The sequence below is a fragment of the Hylobates moloch genome, unplaced genomic scaffold (assembly GCF_009828535.3).
Source record: "Hylobates moloch isolate HMO894 unplaced genomic scaffold, HMol_V3 SCAFFOLD_7, whole genome shotgun sequence".
In the NCBI taxonomy this organism is placed as follows: domain Eukaryota; kingdom Metazoa; phylum Chordata; class Mammalia; order Primates; family Hylobatidae; genus Hylobates; species Hylobates moloch.
The window spans coordinates 42,840,455-42,856,379 of NW_026652282.1; the positions used below are offsets into that span (position 1 = coordinate 42,840,455).

Consider the following 15,925-nt stretch of genomic DNA (forward strand, 5'->3'; position numbering starts at 1 on the left):
GTTTGATTGCACTGTGGTCTGAGAGACAGTTTGTTATAATTTCTGTTCTTTTACATTTGCTGAGGAGAGCTTTACTTCCAACTATGTGGTCAATTTTGGAATAGGTGTGGTGTGGTGCTGAAAATAAATGTATATTCTGTTGATTTGGGGTGGAGAGTTCTGTAGATGTCTATTAGGTCTGCTTGGTGCAGAGCTGAATTCAATTCCTGGGTATCCTTGTTAACTTTCTGTCTCGTTGATCTATCTAATGTTGACAGTGGGGTGTTAAAGTCTCCCATTATTATTGTGTGGGAGTCTAAGTCTCTTTGTAGGTCACTAAGGACTTGCTTTATGAATCTGGGTGCTCCTGTATTGGGTGCATATATATTTAGGATAGTTAGTTCTTCTTGTTGAATTGATCCCTTTACCATTATGTAATGGCCTTCTTTGTCTCTTTTGATCTTTGTTGGTTTAAAGTCTGTTTTATCAGAGACTAGGATTGCAACCCCTGCCTTTTTTTGTTTTCCATTTGCTTGGTAGATCTTCCTCCATCCCTTTATTTTGAGTCTATGCGTGTCTCTGCATGTGAGATGGGTTTCCTGAATACAGCACACTGATGGGTCTTGACTCTTTTTCCAATTTGCCAGTCTGTGTCTTTTAATTGGAGCATTTAGCCCATTTACATTTAAAGTTAATATTGTTAGGTGTGAATTTGGTCCTGTCATTATGATGTTAGCTAGGTATTTTGCTCGTTAGTTGATGCAGTTTCTTCCTAGCCTTGATGGTCATTACATTTTGGCATGTTTTTGCAGTGGCTGGTACCGGTTGTTCCTTTCCATGTTTAGTGCTTCCTTCAGGAGCTCTTTTAGGGCAGGCCTGGTGGTGACAAAATCTCTCAGCATTTGCTTGTCTGTAAAGTATTTTATTTCTCCTTCACTTATGAAGCTTAGTTTGGCTGGATATGAAATTCTGGGTTGAAAATTCTTTTCTTTAAGAATGTTGAATATTGGCCCTCACTCTCTTCTGGCTTCTAGAGTTTCTGCTGAGAGATCAGCTGTTAGTCTGATGGGCTTCCCTTTGTGGGTAACCCGACCTTTCTCTCTGGCTGCCCTTAACATTTTTTCCTTCATTTCAACTTTGGTGAATCTGACAATTATGTGTTGTGGAGTTGCTCTTCTCGAGGAGTAGCTTTGTGACGTCCTCTGTATTTCCTGAATCCGAATGTTGGCCTGCCTTGCTAGATTGGGGAAGTTCTCCTGTATAATATCCTGCAGAGTGCTTTCCAACTTGGTTCCATTCTCCCCGTCACTTTCAGGTACACCAATCAGACATAGATTTGGTCTTTTCACATAGTCCCATATTTCTTGGAGGCTTTGTTCGTTTCTTTTTATTTTTTTTCTCTAAACTTCCCTTCTCGCTTCATTTCATTCATTTCGTCTTCCATCACTGATACCCTTTCTTCCAGTTGATCACATTGGCTCCTGAGGCTTCTGCATTCTTCACGTAGTTCTCGAGCCTTGGCTTTCAGCTCCATCAGCTCCTTTAAGGACTTCTCTGCACTGGTTATTCTAGTTATCCATTCGTCTAATTTTTTTTCAAAGTTTTTAACTTCTTTGCCTTTGGTTTGAATTTCCTCCTGTAGCTCAGAATAGTTTGATTGTCTGAAGCCTTCTTCTCTCAACTCGTCAAAGTCATTCTCCGTCCAGCTTTGTTCCATTGCTGGTGAGGAGCTGCGTTCCTTTGGAGGAGGAGAGGCACTCTGCTTTTTAGAGTTTTCAGTTTTTCTGCTCTGTTTTTTCCCCATCTTTGTGATTTTATCTACTTTTGGTCTTTGATGATGGTGACGTACAGATGCGTTTTTGGTGTGGATGTCCTTTCTGTTTGTTAGTTTTCCTTCTAACAGACAGGACCCTCAGCTGCAGGTCTGTTGGAGTTTGCTAGAGGTCCACTCCAGACCCTGCTTGCCTGGGTATCAGCAGCGGTGGCTGTAGAACAGCGGATTTTGGTGTACCGCAAATGCTGCTGCCTGATCATTCCTCTGGAAGTTTTGTCTCAGAGGAGTACCCGGCCGTGTGAGGTGTCAGTCTGTCCCTACTTGGGGGTGCCTCCCAGTTAGGCTGCTCGGGGGTCAGGGACTCACTTGAGGAGGCAGTCTCCCTGTTCTCAGATCTCCAGCTGCGTGCTGGGAGAACCACTACTCTCTTCAACGCTGTCAGACAGGGACATTTAAGTCTGCAGAGGTTACTGCTGTCTTTTTGTTTGTCTGTGCCCTGCCCCCCAGAGGTGGAGCCTACAGGGGCAGGCAGGCCTCCTTGAGCCGTGGTGGGCTCCACCCAGTTTGAGCTTCCTGGCTGCTTTGTTTACCTAATCAAGCCTGGGCAATGGCAGGCACCCCTCCCTCAGCCTCACTGCCGCCTTGCAGTTTGATCTCAGACTGCTGTGCTAGCTGTCAGCGAGACTCCGTGGGCATAGGACCCTCCAAGCCAGGTGCGGGATATAATCTCCTGGTGTGCCGTTTTTTAAGCCCGTTGGCAGTATTAGGGTGGGAGTGACCCGATTTTCCAGGTGCTGTCTGTCACCCCTTTCTTTGACTAGGAAAGGGAACTCCCTGACCCCTTGCGCTTCCCGAGTGAGGCAATGCCTTGCCTGCTTCAGCTCGTGCATGGTACGCTGCACCCACTGTCCTGCACCCACTGTCTGGCACTCCCTAGTGAGATGAACCCGGTACCTCAGATGGAAATGCAGAAATCACCCGTCTTCTGCATCGCTCATGCTGGAAGCTGTAGACCGGAGCTGTTCCTATTCGGCCATCTTGGCTCCACCCCACCTCCAGTGATTCTCTCTCTCCTTTTTGTTGGACCACCTGGGAGAGGAAGGGAGATGGTTTGGGGAGTGGCTTGCATGTCTCACTACCATGTGTCTACATATGGGAGTCCCTGAACAGGAGAATCCCTTTTGGACTGGATGAGCATTCACAGCGCAAGCATGTATAACATCATGCCAGTGATACACTCAACCATGGAAGCCCCAGTAACCATACACTGAATTGGCCCAAAGGGCCCTATCCACAAGGTCACTTTAGTTTACCTTCCTCAGTAATCCCTGCCTAAACCCCATCAGTTGAATTTAGGTGCACCCTCCACACCTTGAGATCAGATAGGATGGTCCCTTGGGCGACTGTATCCAACCAAGCCTTAGAAGTCCGAGTCCCTCCCTTCCCTGAAGTTCTCCAGCACACTCAGAGGGGCGTGTATGGTGGCCTTTGGTCCCTCTTGGAAAAAGGGAGGCCTCTGTCCCCTCTCTAATCATTTCTTAAAAACAGCTGATTTCAGGGTAGAAGGGGACAGAGGGACCAAGCATGTAGTGAGAGAACGTGGTGCCATGCCAGTAAGCAAGTCTTCCCATTTACTTTCAGTTTCAAGCAATGCAGCAGCTGCTCAGGACTCAAACTAGTGAACCTCTCATGTTTTTAGTATGCCCAGAACTCTGTATTGGGTGGCGAGGACAGCCTTACTGACACCATCTGTTTCGACTTTGGGGATGCCTCAGTTCTACGGCCATGGCCACATTGGTTTCTGGTCATGCCTACTGGTGAACTCAGGCTTTACTAGCACAGTAGCAACTTCTTATTTTTAAGATGTCCACTTTAAGCTGGCACATTTGCTGCCCATTTTCCTGATAGCATACCTTAAGTTGTTGCTTAGTTTTAAACATAAAAAAGAGGGGAGTTTTCCAGGACAGTGTGAGCTGACCTAAAAAACATCTTGAATTCTTTGGGTCAGTTTCTCATTTCCTAGCATTATAGATCCAATACGGGGCAGTAAGAGCCCAATGCTAGTCAATGCCTCATCTGTGATTTCCCACAAGAGTTCGTCTCAGGCAGCTTACCAAGAGGGCTAACTATAGGCCTAATGACAGCAGCCAGGATCTACTGCAAAAAACCTCTGAGACCTTTTCCTGTTGCTTCTGAAGGGCTCTAAGGTTGGCATGATAGACCATAGGAGGGGCCGAGCTGTGAACATCCCAGCTGTTGCCATTCTTCCTTAACAAACTTTACATCCCCTCCTGCGTGTCGTGCAACCAGAGCAGCCAATGTTCTGACCATTTTCCTGGTTTCTGTGCCTACCAGTCATGAATTTTCCTCTTTTTGTCTTGAGTGTAGATGCTCTTTTCTGTAACTATTGTCTACAAAGCGGTTGGGAACTGCACCTCCTCCCCTCCCACCAATGATTCTCAATACTGGTTGTTACTAAGGGTAGAAGGGGACAGAGGAACCAGGCATGGAGTGAGAGGGCACGGTGCCATGCCAGTAAGCAAGTCTTCCCATTTACTTTCAGTTTCAAGCAATGCAGCAGCTGCTCAGGACTCAACCTAGTGAACCTCTCATGTTTTCAGTATGCCCAGACCTCTGTATCAGGCAGCATTCCCCTCAATGACATCCCCCCATTGGGGGGAACCTGAGACTGACTATCAGATTGGTGAGGAAGTCCCCCACCTGGATGAGAGTTTGGAATAACTAGGAGACTCTTTAAACCTACTTCCTGGCACTTAGTGTGTAATAATTTCTCCAGTTCCTCCTCATTGACAGCAATAAAGTGGAGGACCATTTATTGCACAGTTGACCATACAATTTAGTCAACATATTCACTGTTGATTCACCTTAAATTCTCTTAATTGCCCTATATATTAGTTTTCTATCACTGCTGTAACAAATTGCCACGAACTTGGTGGCTTAAAATAACAGAAGTTTGTTATCCTATAGTTCTGTAGTTCAGAAGTCCAAAATGATTCTCACTGGTCTAAATTAATCAAGATGGCAAGGCTGATTCCTTCCTCAAGGCTCTAAGGAAAATTCCATTTCTTTGCCCTTTCCAGCCTCTAGAGGCCGCCCATATTCCTTGGCTTGTGGCTGCTTCCTCTATCTTCAAAGCCAGCAACAGTGAGTCCAGTTCTTCTCACATTGGGTCACTCTAACCTTCTCTTCTTCCTCAGTCTTCTTCTTTTAAGGATATATATGTGTGTATATATACACACCCATGTGGCCAGCATACAAATTAAAATATAGAAAGTTCCCTCTTGACCAGTCAGTATTCTCCCCTTGAGGCAACAACCATTGTTAAGGTTTTAAATCCCTGTAGATTAAAATTCTTGATTGTCCTGTCTTTGTAATGGAATCAAACCATCTGTGTCTGACTTCAGTGTTTGGCTTCTGTTTGTAAAATAGCATAATGCTTTTGAGATTTTTCCAGGTTGTTGTGTCTATCCGTGGATTTTTCCTTTTTTGTTGCTGAGTATTCCATTGTATGAAGACACCACAATTTGTGTAGACATTCATGTGTTGACGAACATTTAGAATGTGTCTAGTTTCTGATTATCATGAATCAAGCCTGCTATGGGCATTCTTATAGAAGTTTTCTGAGGATGTATGTTTTCATTTCTTTTTAGTAACTACTAAGAAATGGAATTGCTAAATTATATGGTAGGTATATGTTTAACTTTATTAGAAACTGTCAAACAAGTTCTGGCACAGTGGCTCAGGCCTGTAATCCCAATACTTTGGGAGGCTGAGGTGGGCGGATCACTTGAGGCCAGGAGTTCAAAACCAGCCTGGCCAACATGGCGAAACTCTGTCTCTACTAAAAATACAAAAATTAGCCGGGTGTGGTGGCACACGCCTGTAATCCCAGCTACTAGGGAGGCTGAGGCATGAGAATCCCTTGAACCTGGGAGGCAGAGGTTGCAGTGAGCCAAGATCACACCACTGCCTCCAGCCTGGGTGACAGAGCAAGACTCTGTCTCAAAAAAAAAAAAAAAAAAAAAAAAGAAATTGTCAAACAAGTTTCCAAAGTGATGGCTTGGTTTTACATTCCTACCAGCAATTTTTGAGTTTCTTTTTAATTTTAGCTTTTCTAGTGAGTGTCTAGTGCTTTCTCAATGTAGCTTAAATTGCATTTCCCTTACAACTAATGATGGTGAACATCTTTTCATGTGCTTTATTGGCCATTTGTATATCTTTTTTGTGTCTGCTCAAGTATTTTGCTCATTAAAAAAAATTGGGCCGTGTGTCTTTTTCTTACTACTTTCTAGGAGTTCTTTCTACATTCTTAATGTGGGTGTTTTGTATATGTATTGTAAATATTTTCTCCCAGTCTGTGGCTTGACTTTTCATTTTCTCAATAGCGTCTTTCGATGAGCAGAAGTTTTAATTTTGATAAGGTCCAGTTTTTGAAGATTTTCTTTTATGGCTGGGGCTTTTTGTACTATGTCAAGAAATCCATGCTTACGTCAAGGTTGCAAAGATAACCTCTTACATTTCCTTCTAGGGCATTTTTAGTTTCAGCTTTCATGTTTAGGTCTATAATCTAGCTCAAGTTAATTTTTTGTTAACTTTTTCTATGATTTGTTTTCTATTTCTGTTCTTCAGTAATTCCTTTCTTTTACTTCCTTTGGGTTTATTTGATCCTTCATTTTCTATTAGCTAATGGCTCCTTGAGGGTAAATTTGAGGACACTGATTTAGACTTTTGTAATATAAGTGTTTAAAGCTATAACTTTCCTTCTAAATTTGTCTTTTATCTGCTTCTCACAAATTTTGATACACTGTAGTAAGCAGCCTTCTAAAATGGCTCTCAGTGATCCCCACTACTCAGTATTCACACCCTTGTGTAATCCACTTCCCTTTATGTGTGGGCTGGACCTAGTGACTTGCTTCTAATAAATAGAATATGGCAAAAGTGATGGGATGGCCCTTCTGAGGTTAGGTTATAAGAGATTGTGGCTGGGCGTGGTGTAATCTCAGCACTTTGGGAGGCCGAGGCAGGTGGATCATGAGGTCAGGAGTTCAAGATCAGCCTGGCCAAGATGGAGAAACCCTGTCTCTACTAAAAATACAAAAATTAGCCAGGTGTGGTGGTGGGCGCCTGTAATCCCAGCTGCTCGGGTGGCTGAGGCAGAGAATTGCCTAAACCAGGGAGGTGGAGGTTGCAGTGAGCTGAGATCACGCCACTGCACTCCAGCCTGGGCGACAGAGCGAGACTTCATCAAAAAAAAGAGATTGTAAGATACCTTGCTGGCATACTCTCTCTGGCTCTTCTCACTTGCTCTGATGAAGGAAGCTGCCATGTTGTGAGCTGCCCTCATCTATTACCTCACAGTTTCTGTAGGTCAGGAATCCAGGTGTGGCTTACATGGATCCTCTCACTCAGGGTCTCTCACAAGGCTGCAGTCCACGTTGGCTGGGGCTGCATTCATCTTGAAGACTGACTAGGGAAGGATCCACTTCCAAGCTTACTCAAGTGATTGTTGGTAAGATTCAGTTTCTTGCAGGCTGTTGTGCTGAGTGATTCAGTTGTTTTAACTTACTAAGTTTTAGAGTGATTTGCTATGCATCAAATAGATAAGTAACACAGATTCTGGTACTGGGAATGGGGCAGCCTGAAAATGTGGGAGTGTCCTTCAAACTGAGAAGTTGGTGGAGGCTGGAAAAGATTTTAAGGAGAATATTAGAGAAATCTTAAATTTCAGAGAGAGCTATGGGTGTATAGCTTTTGTCTAATGGTGTGAACCCAGTGAGATTCACAGAAAATAAAATTTTAGAGCAAACTATATTAGCAGAAATACTACCACTTTGGACTGAAAGGGATATAAACAATAAAAAATGGAAAAACATGTTGGCCCCCCAAAATTCTTCTGGCAGGAAGCAGGTTGAGCAAACTCTTTTGTTGCCTTTCATGAAAAAGGAAGGATGACTCAGATGGTGGTGCCAAGAACCCAGAGTGTGGAGCCAAAAGCCATGAAGAATTATTCCTAGGCCTTGAGACCTAATCAAATAACTCCTAACATTTAACCAGCCAGATAATACTTTACTTTCTTCAGCATTTTAAAAGTACCATCCAACGGTGTTTTAGCCTCCACTTCTTCTGTTGAGCAATAAGTGGTCACTTGAATCACCATTTCTCTGTATGTAATATTTGGGGGGATTTTTTGTTTGTTTTTGGCTTTTCTGGCTGCTTTTAAAATCTTGTCTTCTTTGGTTCTCAATAGTTTGACTATGATGCTCCTAGGAATGGTTTTATGTGGATTATTCTGTTTGGAATTTGCAAAACTTATAGAATCTATAAGTGTATGTCTTTCACCAAATTTGAGGAATTTCTGCACATTATTTTTAAAAATACCTTTTCTGCCTTTCTCTCCTTCTGGGTCTTAAATTGCATGTATGTTAGATCTTTTGATTTTTATCTTACTCATCTGTTTTAATTTGTTTGTCCTACTGTAACAACATTCCTGAGATTTGGTATCTTATAAACAGTAGAAATTTATTTCTCACAGTTCTGGAGGCTGAGAAGTCCAAGATAAAGGCACCAGCAGCTTAGGTGTCCAGTGAGGGCTGCTCTCTGCTTCCAAGATGGCACCTTGTTGCTGTGTCCTCCAGAGGGGGTGAATTCTGTGTCCTCACATGGTGGAAAGTGTGGAAGGTCAAAAAGGAAGGATGTAGCTAGTTCCCTCCAGCCCTTTTAAAAGAACACTAACCCATTCACGAGCCCTCATGACCTAAATACCTCCCAAAGGCCATACCTCTTAATACTGTTGCGTTGGGATTAAGTTTCAACATGAATTTTGGAGGGATAACAAACATTGAAACCATAGCATTATCCCTGAGACTCTGTTTGTTTTTATTTTCGATTTTGTTCTCTCTGCTTTTCAGATTGGATAATTTCTGTTGGTCTATGTTTAAGTTAATTACGTCTTTCTTCAGTTACCTCTATTCTTCTGTCAAGCCCATCCAGTGAACTTTTTGGTTTCAGATTGTATTTTTCAGTTTTTTTCAATAGTTTATAGTTCTTAGTTGGCCTATCCTATTTAATCATTCATTATGAACATATTTGTATATTTTTGAGCATAATTATAACTAACTGATTTAAAGTGCTTTTCTGCTAATTCTAGCATCTGGATCACTTCAGGACAGTCTCTGAGTGCATTTTCTCTTGAGCCTCTTCCCTTTCTCTCCACACCTTTCTGTCTCTTTCTCTGTTGAGTTGTTTTGGATTGTATCTTTGTTGTGAAACATATATTAGAGATGCTTGATTCTGTTTAATTCTTCTGACTATTGTTGATATTTTTGTTTTGCTTTGTGTAGGGAGCACTTAACTTGGCTAGACTCAAACTAGGAAATGTTTTCTCTGTGGTATGTGGTAGCTCAAATTCCAGTTCATTCAGCTGGTCAATCAGCTGAATCTGGGCAGAGTTCATTCACAGAATTTAGGCACCCTTCTCTCTTTTAATGCCTTTCTGGATTCCCCTTTGATTTTCCAATGGTAGTGATGACTGCAGAACTCCCCTTCAATTCTTCAAGTCAATAACACTGGTGGTTTTCTTCTCTTTTCTCTCTCTCTCTTTTTTTTTTTTTTTTGAGACAGGGTCTCACTCTGTCACTCAGGCTGGAGTGCAGTGGCACAATCATAGCTCACTGAGCCTTGACCTCTCAGGTTTAATCAGTCTTCCCGCCTCAGCCTCCCAAGTAGTCGGCACCACAAGCATGTACCACTTCTCTTGGAATTTTAGTTACCCCACATGGCACTGACTGGGCCTATTCACAAGCTAAAGTGCCAGCCTCTCTTCTAAGTGTCAGCTCTCCTCCCATAGATGCCTGACTTGGGTTGCTCCTTAGTATCTTTAGATAGTTTTTAAAATATTTTTTGTTCAGAGTTTATAGTTGTTATGTGTATGAAGGTTGGTCTGATAAAAGCAATGCAGTCATACTGAAACTTAATTTTTGTTAATTTTTGTATATGGCGTGAGGGGTGGGTCAAGGTTTATGATTTTTTCCTAATACTGATATCTATCTCTTCCAACACAATTTGTTGAAAAGACTTCACTTTTGCCCATTGAATCACATTGGCACTTTTGTCAAAAAACAATTGTCCGTACATGTGTGGGTCTGTTTCCGGACTTTATTCTGTTCTAATGGTATATCTGTCTGTGCATACATTGTCCCATACTGCCTGTATTACTGTAGCTTTACAGTAAATCTTAACATTAGGGGGTATAAATCCTTCATACTTTTTCTTGCTTTTGGCTATTCTGGGTCCTTTGCATAGCCATATAAACTTTAACATTTGTCAGTTTTTACCAAAATCTTGACAAATAAGTGATTAAACAAGTAGAAAACAAATCAGTGATGCAACAGGAAATTTCAACAACACTCAACCAACTTGTTTTTATATTACAGAACAATACAGCCATCAATAGCCAAATATATATTCTTTTCAGGGAGACATGGACCATTATCCTAGATAGACCATATGTTGAAATCATACAGAGTATACTTTCTGACCATGACGGAATTAAATTAGAAATGAGCAATAAAAGGGCATCAAGAGAAAGAGGCCATATTTTTGAAGAGTAAATGAAAGCAACAGGAGAGGGAGCTATGTGAAATTTTAAAAAATTGGGATGGAAGGGATATATGTGCTTCCTTCTACAAGTTATAGAGCACAAATTTCTCATAAAAATGAGCAACAAAATAGGATCAAGGTCAAATCCTTACTAAAAATTATAATTTTTAATAAATGGAAGAGTAAATGTCATGCATAATAAATAGCAGAAATTTATGATTAGATTTTTATATTCTACACAATATTACATATGTGTGTATATATAAACTAAGTATTTAATGGGCATACCATAGCGTATATTATGATGAAAAAGTATCAGAAAGAACTTCCTATCTGTTTTCTCTCCATCCTCCAGTGCTGATCATGTTGCCTTGAACAAGATTGTGTTGTTACAGGTATCAGTGTCATTTGAGGATGTGACTGTGGACTTCAGTAGAGAGGAGTGGCAGCAACTGGACTCTACTCAAAGACGCCTGTACCAGGATGTAATGTTGGAGAACTACAGCCACCTGCTGTCAGTGGGTAAGGACAACCATCCTGTGAAGTTGTGAGGAGCCTGTTATGGGTTAAATTGTGTCCCCCAAATAAAATATGTTGAAGTCCTAATACCCCAGCCCCCCAGAATGTGACCTTATTTGGAAATAGAGTCTTTACAGAAGTAATCAAGCTAAAATGAGATCATTAGGGTGGGCTTTAATCTAATATAATTGGTGTCCTTATAAAAAGGAGAAAACTGGACACAGACACATACGCGTGTGCACGCACACATATATACACACACACACACACACACACAGAGGAAGACAATATGAAGATACACAGGGAGAAGATGGAATGTGACTAGAATGATACATCTGTAAGCCAAGAAACACTTGAGGCCACCAGAAGCTAAGAGAGGCCTGGAACAGTTCCTTCTCTAGCACCTTCAAGAGAGTATGGCCCTGCTAACACCTTGGTTTTGGAGTTCTGGCCTCCAGAACTGTGAGACAATAAATTTCTGTTGTTTTGAGCCCCCTAGTTTGTGGTACTTTGTTATAACAGCCCTAGGAAACTAATACAGAGTTTTACACTTGGAAATGGGGTGTGGCTGTGATAAATACCTTAAAAATGTGAAAGTGGCTTTGGAATTGGGTAACGGGTAGAGGCTGGAGCTAAGGGCTAGGTTTTGATATGCTTGACAGAAAAAGCCTAGATTGCCTTAACGAGACTATTGGTAGAAACACGAATGTTAAAGGTACTTTTAGTGAGATCTCAGATAGAAATAAGGAACATATTATTGCAAACTGGAAGAAAAGCGATCCTTGTTATAAAGTATCAGAGAACATGGCTGAATTGCGTTCTGTTGGGTGAAAAGTAGAACTTGTATGTGATGAACCTGAATATTTAGCTGAGGAGATTTCTAAGCAGTGTTGAAAGCACAGCCTGGTTTCTCTGTGCTGCTTATAGTAAAATGTGAGAAGAAAGAGATAAAGTGAAGACAGAATTGTTAGGAAAAAGGTACCAGAACTTGAAGATGTGGAAAATTTTCAGCCTATCCATATGGCAAAAATTCAGAAAGTGTACTCTGGAAAGAACACCAAGGGTGTGTCTGGACAACCAATTACTAAAGAGATTAGGTGTGTGACTTGTGAATCCAATCAACTGTCTCACTAGAAATGCTTCCAGGTTGGACTGAAGGGGACAGAGACAGGAGAAAATGAAGGAAGGCTGTTGGACTTCTGGGATTCTATAAGCAGGAAATGTGATGGTAAAGCTATTTTGACTGTGAACATGTGTCATCCTTCAAGAAAAGGGAAGAATGACTTTGAGGATAGTTCAGAAGCTAGTAGGGCTGCAGCTGCCACCACAGGCCCTGAAGGCACAGGCTGGGGAGATGGGGGGACCCATTGCCTCATTAGTTTCAGAGGACAGGGCCTTCTCTTTGTTTTCAGGGCTGAGGGGGCAGGGCCAAGGTTGCAGGGTTATCATGTCTGATCTGAGGTTACACCATGTATTAGTTACACCATGTATTAGTCCGTTTGTTCTCACATTGCTATAAAGAAATGCCTGAGACTGGGTAATTTATAAAGAAAAGAGATTTAATTCGCTCATGGTTCTGCAGGCTGTAAAGGAAGCATAGTGGCTCCTGCTTCTGAGGAGGCCTCAGGAAGCTTCCAATCATGGCGGAAGGCAAAGGGGAAGCAAGCATATTACATGGTGGGAGCAAGAGCAAGAGTAAGGGGGAGATGTTGCATACCTTTAAACAACCAGATCTCACGAGAACTCACTCACTATCATGAGAACAGCACCAAGGGGATGGTGCTAAACTATTCATGAGAAATCCACCACCATGATCCAGTCACCTCCCACCAGGCCCCATCTCCAACATTGGGGATTACAATTTGACATGAGACTTATAGGGGACACAGATCCAAACCATATCAGGTGATGAAGACCAAATGTATATATCTTTTTAACTTTCTCTTATGGTTCTTGTTAACTATCAATTTTGTGCAGGTATTTAGCCTTAGTAGATGAAGTTTACTACCCACTTTGGGGTACATTCTCAAGCAACATGGCCCCAATAACGCCCAGGCCCAGTGCACCAGAGCCTGCTGCTGGCCTCATACCATCATCAGGCTGGGCCTCAATCAGAAGAACTTGGGTGCTATGAGCAGCAGTTGGGGTCTTCTCTATGCCACATTTCCAGCACCCCCACTGTGGGGCAGAGGTTTAGCACTGGGCTCTTCCATGTTCACTTGCTGTTACTGAGGGAATCCTTGTTAAGCTTCTTCTCCACTAACTAATATGCTTAAATTCAGTGGGAGAGTAAATTCTGGCCCAATAACAAGCCAAAAATTATTTCTCGAGAAGAGAGTAGTTATCCACTACTAGAGGATGGCAGGACTTTGCTCCCAAATCCTAAAGATCTGCACTGTGATTCACCTAGAGGGGATTGCCAAAGGCTCCAAACAGCATCCCTGTCTGCCATTGTCACTTCAAGCACCATTGGATCTGCTGGATCATATGGTCCAAGCAGCAGAGCAGCTTGCACAGCAGCCCGGATCTGTTGTAGAGTCTTCTCTTGTTCTGGTCCCCACTGAAAACTAGCTACTTTTTAGATAACTTGATAAATGGGCCAGAGTAGCTTTACCCAAATCAGGAATGTGTTACCTCCAAAATCCAAAGAGGCCCAGTAAGCATTGTGCCTTTTCTTTTTTTCTTACAGGAGGGGCCAGATATGACAATTTTTGCTTCACCTTAGAAGGGATATCTCAACATGCTCTATACCACTGGACCCCTAGAAATTTCCCTGAGGTGTAAGGCCCTTAAATTTTTTTTCAGATTTATTTCCCACTCTCTGATATGTAAATATCTTACCCATAAGTCTAGCGTAGTTGCTGCTTCTTGCTCACTAGGTCCAGTCAGCATTATCTCATTAATGTCGTGGACCAGTGTGATATCTTGTGGAAAGGAAAGGTGATCAAGATGCCTGCAGACTAAATAATGACATAGGTCTGGAGAGTTGATATACCTCTGAGGTAGGACAGTACAGGTGTATAGCTGGCCTTGCCAGCCAAAAACAAACTGCTTCTAGTGGTCTTTACTAACAAGTATCACAAAAAAACATTTGCCAGATCAATAGCTGCATAGGGTACCAGGGAATGTGTTAATTTGCTCAAGCAATGAAACCACATCTTGAAGAGCAAGTGTAATTAGAGTCACCACTTGGTGACGTTTACAGTAATCTGTCACTCTTCAAAATCCATCTATTTTCTGCACAGGCCAAATAGGCAAGGTGAATGGGGATGTGGTGGGAATCACCATCCCTGCATCCCTCATATCCCTGATGGTAGCATTGATTTCCACAATCCCTCCAGGAATGTGGTATTGCTTTTGGTTTACTATTTTCCTAGGCAGAGGCAGCTCTAGTGGCTTCCACTTGGCCTTTCCCACCATAGTAGCCCTCATTCCACAGGTCAGGGAACTAATATGGGGATTCTGCCAGTTGCTGAATATGTCCTTCCAATTATGTATTCAGGAACTGGGGAAATAACCACAGGACAGGTTCAGGGACCCACTGGACACACTGTGAGATGGACCTCAACTAAAACTCCATTAACCACTACACTTCGTAAGCTCCTATGCTGACTGGTGGACCATAATGGTGTTTGGGGTCTCCTGGAATTAGTGGCAGTTCAGAGCCAGTGTCCAGTAATTCCCAAAATGTCTGATTATTCTTTTTTCCCAATACATAGTTATCTTGATAAAAGGCCATAGGTCCCTTTGGGGAACACTGGGAGAAAGATTTCATAGTATAAGTTTTTGGCAGTGTACCAGAGTCCTTCCCTAAGGGAACCTGGCTTCCCCTTCATTCAAGGGGTTCTGGGTCTGAGTCTGTAAATAGGCTCAAGTCTGGGAATTGACTGAAGGGCTGTGACTTTGTGCTTTTATGATTTGAGTTAGAGTTTTGTTCACTTGACCTAGAACTCCTCTACTTATACAGATCAACTTATTATTGTGTAGACTGCCTATCTGTTTCTTTTCTCAGGACACCATGATCAACTAGCCAGTGCCATAGGTCTCTGTGAATCAGACTATTCTGATTGTTGCTTTGACTCTGCTGTCCACTGTGGTAGCCATGTTCACCTTGCATTTGGCGATTAAGTACCTCCCTTTAACCCCTGCCACCCCAGGATCCAGCTACCCCCATTGCACTTTGGTTTCCCTACTCAGAGGCTGCAGTTCCCACTGTAAGTTCCAGCCTACAGACAAGAGCACTCAGAGCTCTTCAAGGATGCTCGGGCTCCCCTTAAAAATTTGTTTCTCACAGTGGTGACAGGTGTGTCCTCTGGACCCTCCCAGAGTAGATGGACAGGTCTCACAGGATAAATCCCCTCCAACAGTCCAATTCTTTGGATACCTTCCTCTGCAGAGTACCCAGGCAGTTCTGGCATTTCAACTTCATTTAGTGTAGGCCACCTTTTGGTCCATGTTTAGCCAACCAGCCAACCAAACTGTTAGAGCCCTTTCTAACCCCTCCAGCAGCAATATCAAATTCAGAATCTCTGCTTAGTGGGCCCATATCAATCAATTCAGCCTGATCCAACTTTTTGTTTCTTCCACCTTTATCATACACGCTTGATATCCATGTCCATGTATAGTCTTTAGATTTGTCTGCATAAATTAAATGAATCGTGCAGTTTTGGTGTACACACATCCTCATGGGTCATTCTTTGTACTTCACCTTTTGGGACCTGCTTTGACTTGAGTCCAGTTATATGTCTAAAAGCAAAGAAGGGTGGTGAGCATAGGCTCTTAAGGGAATTGGCAGTGCCTGTCAAGGCAAGTACCTCAGGGGAAGCCACGGAAAGTGCTTCAGGCAAAATAGGGTTAATCTTCTCAGATAGGGTGAAGGGCTGGCTCTACTGGCAAAGGAGACTCAAGAATTTAAAGGTTCAATGTCCAGTCTATTTCTAATTAGTTTTTTTTCTCTTTTAGTCTCAGGTGGTTGCTTTTAGGGTTCCCTCAGTCTCTTGAGAGCCCCTGATGGGAGGAGGGGTCCCAAAGTTC

The 15,925-nt window shown here is 42.5% G+C and overlaps 1 protein-coding gene across 3 annotated transcripts in view; it reads left to right on the forward strand.

Moving 5' to 3' along the window:
- The window catches only part of ZNF81 (zinc finger protein 81), a 99,966-nt gene that overhangs the window by 55,743 nt on the left and 28,298 nt on the right, over positions 1 to 15,925 (forward strand). For all 3 annotated transcript variants that reach the window (XM_032756824.2, XM_058441419.1, XM_058441420.1), the window contains exon 3: positions 10,768 to 10,894. In XM_032756824.2, coding sequence (XP_032612715.1) covers positions 10,768 to 10,894 — 127 coding nt within the window. The remainder of the gene's footprint in view (positions 1 to 10,767; positions 10,895 to 15,925) is intronic.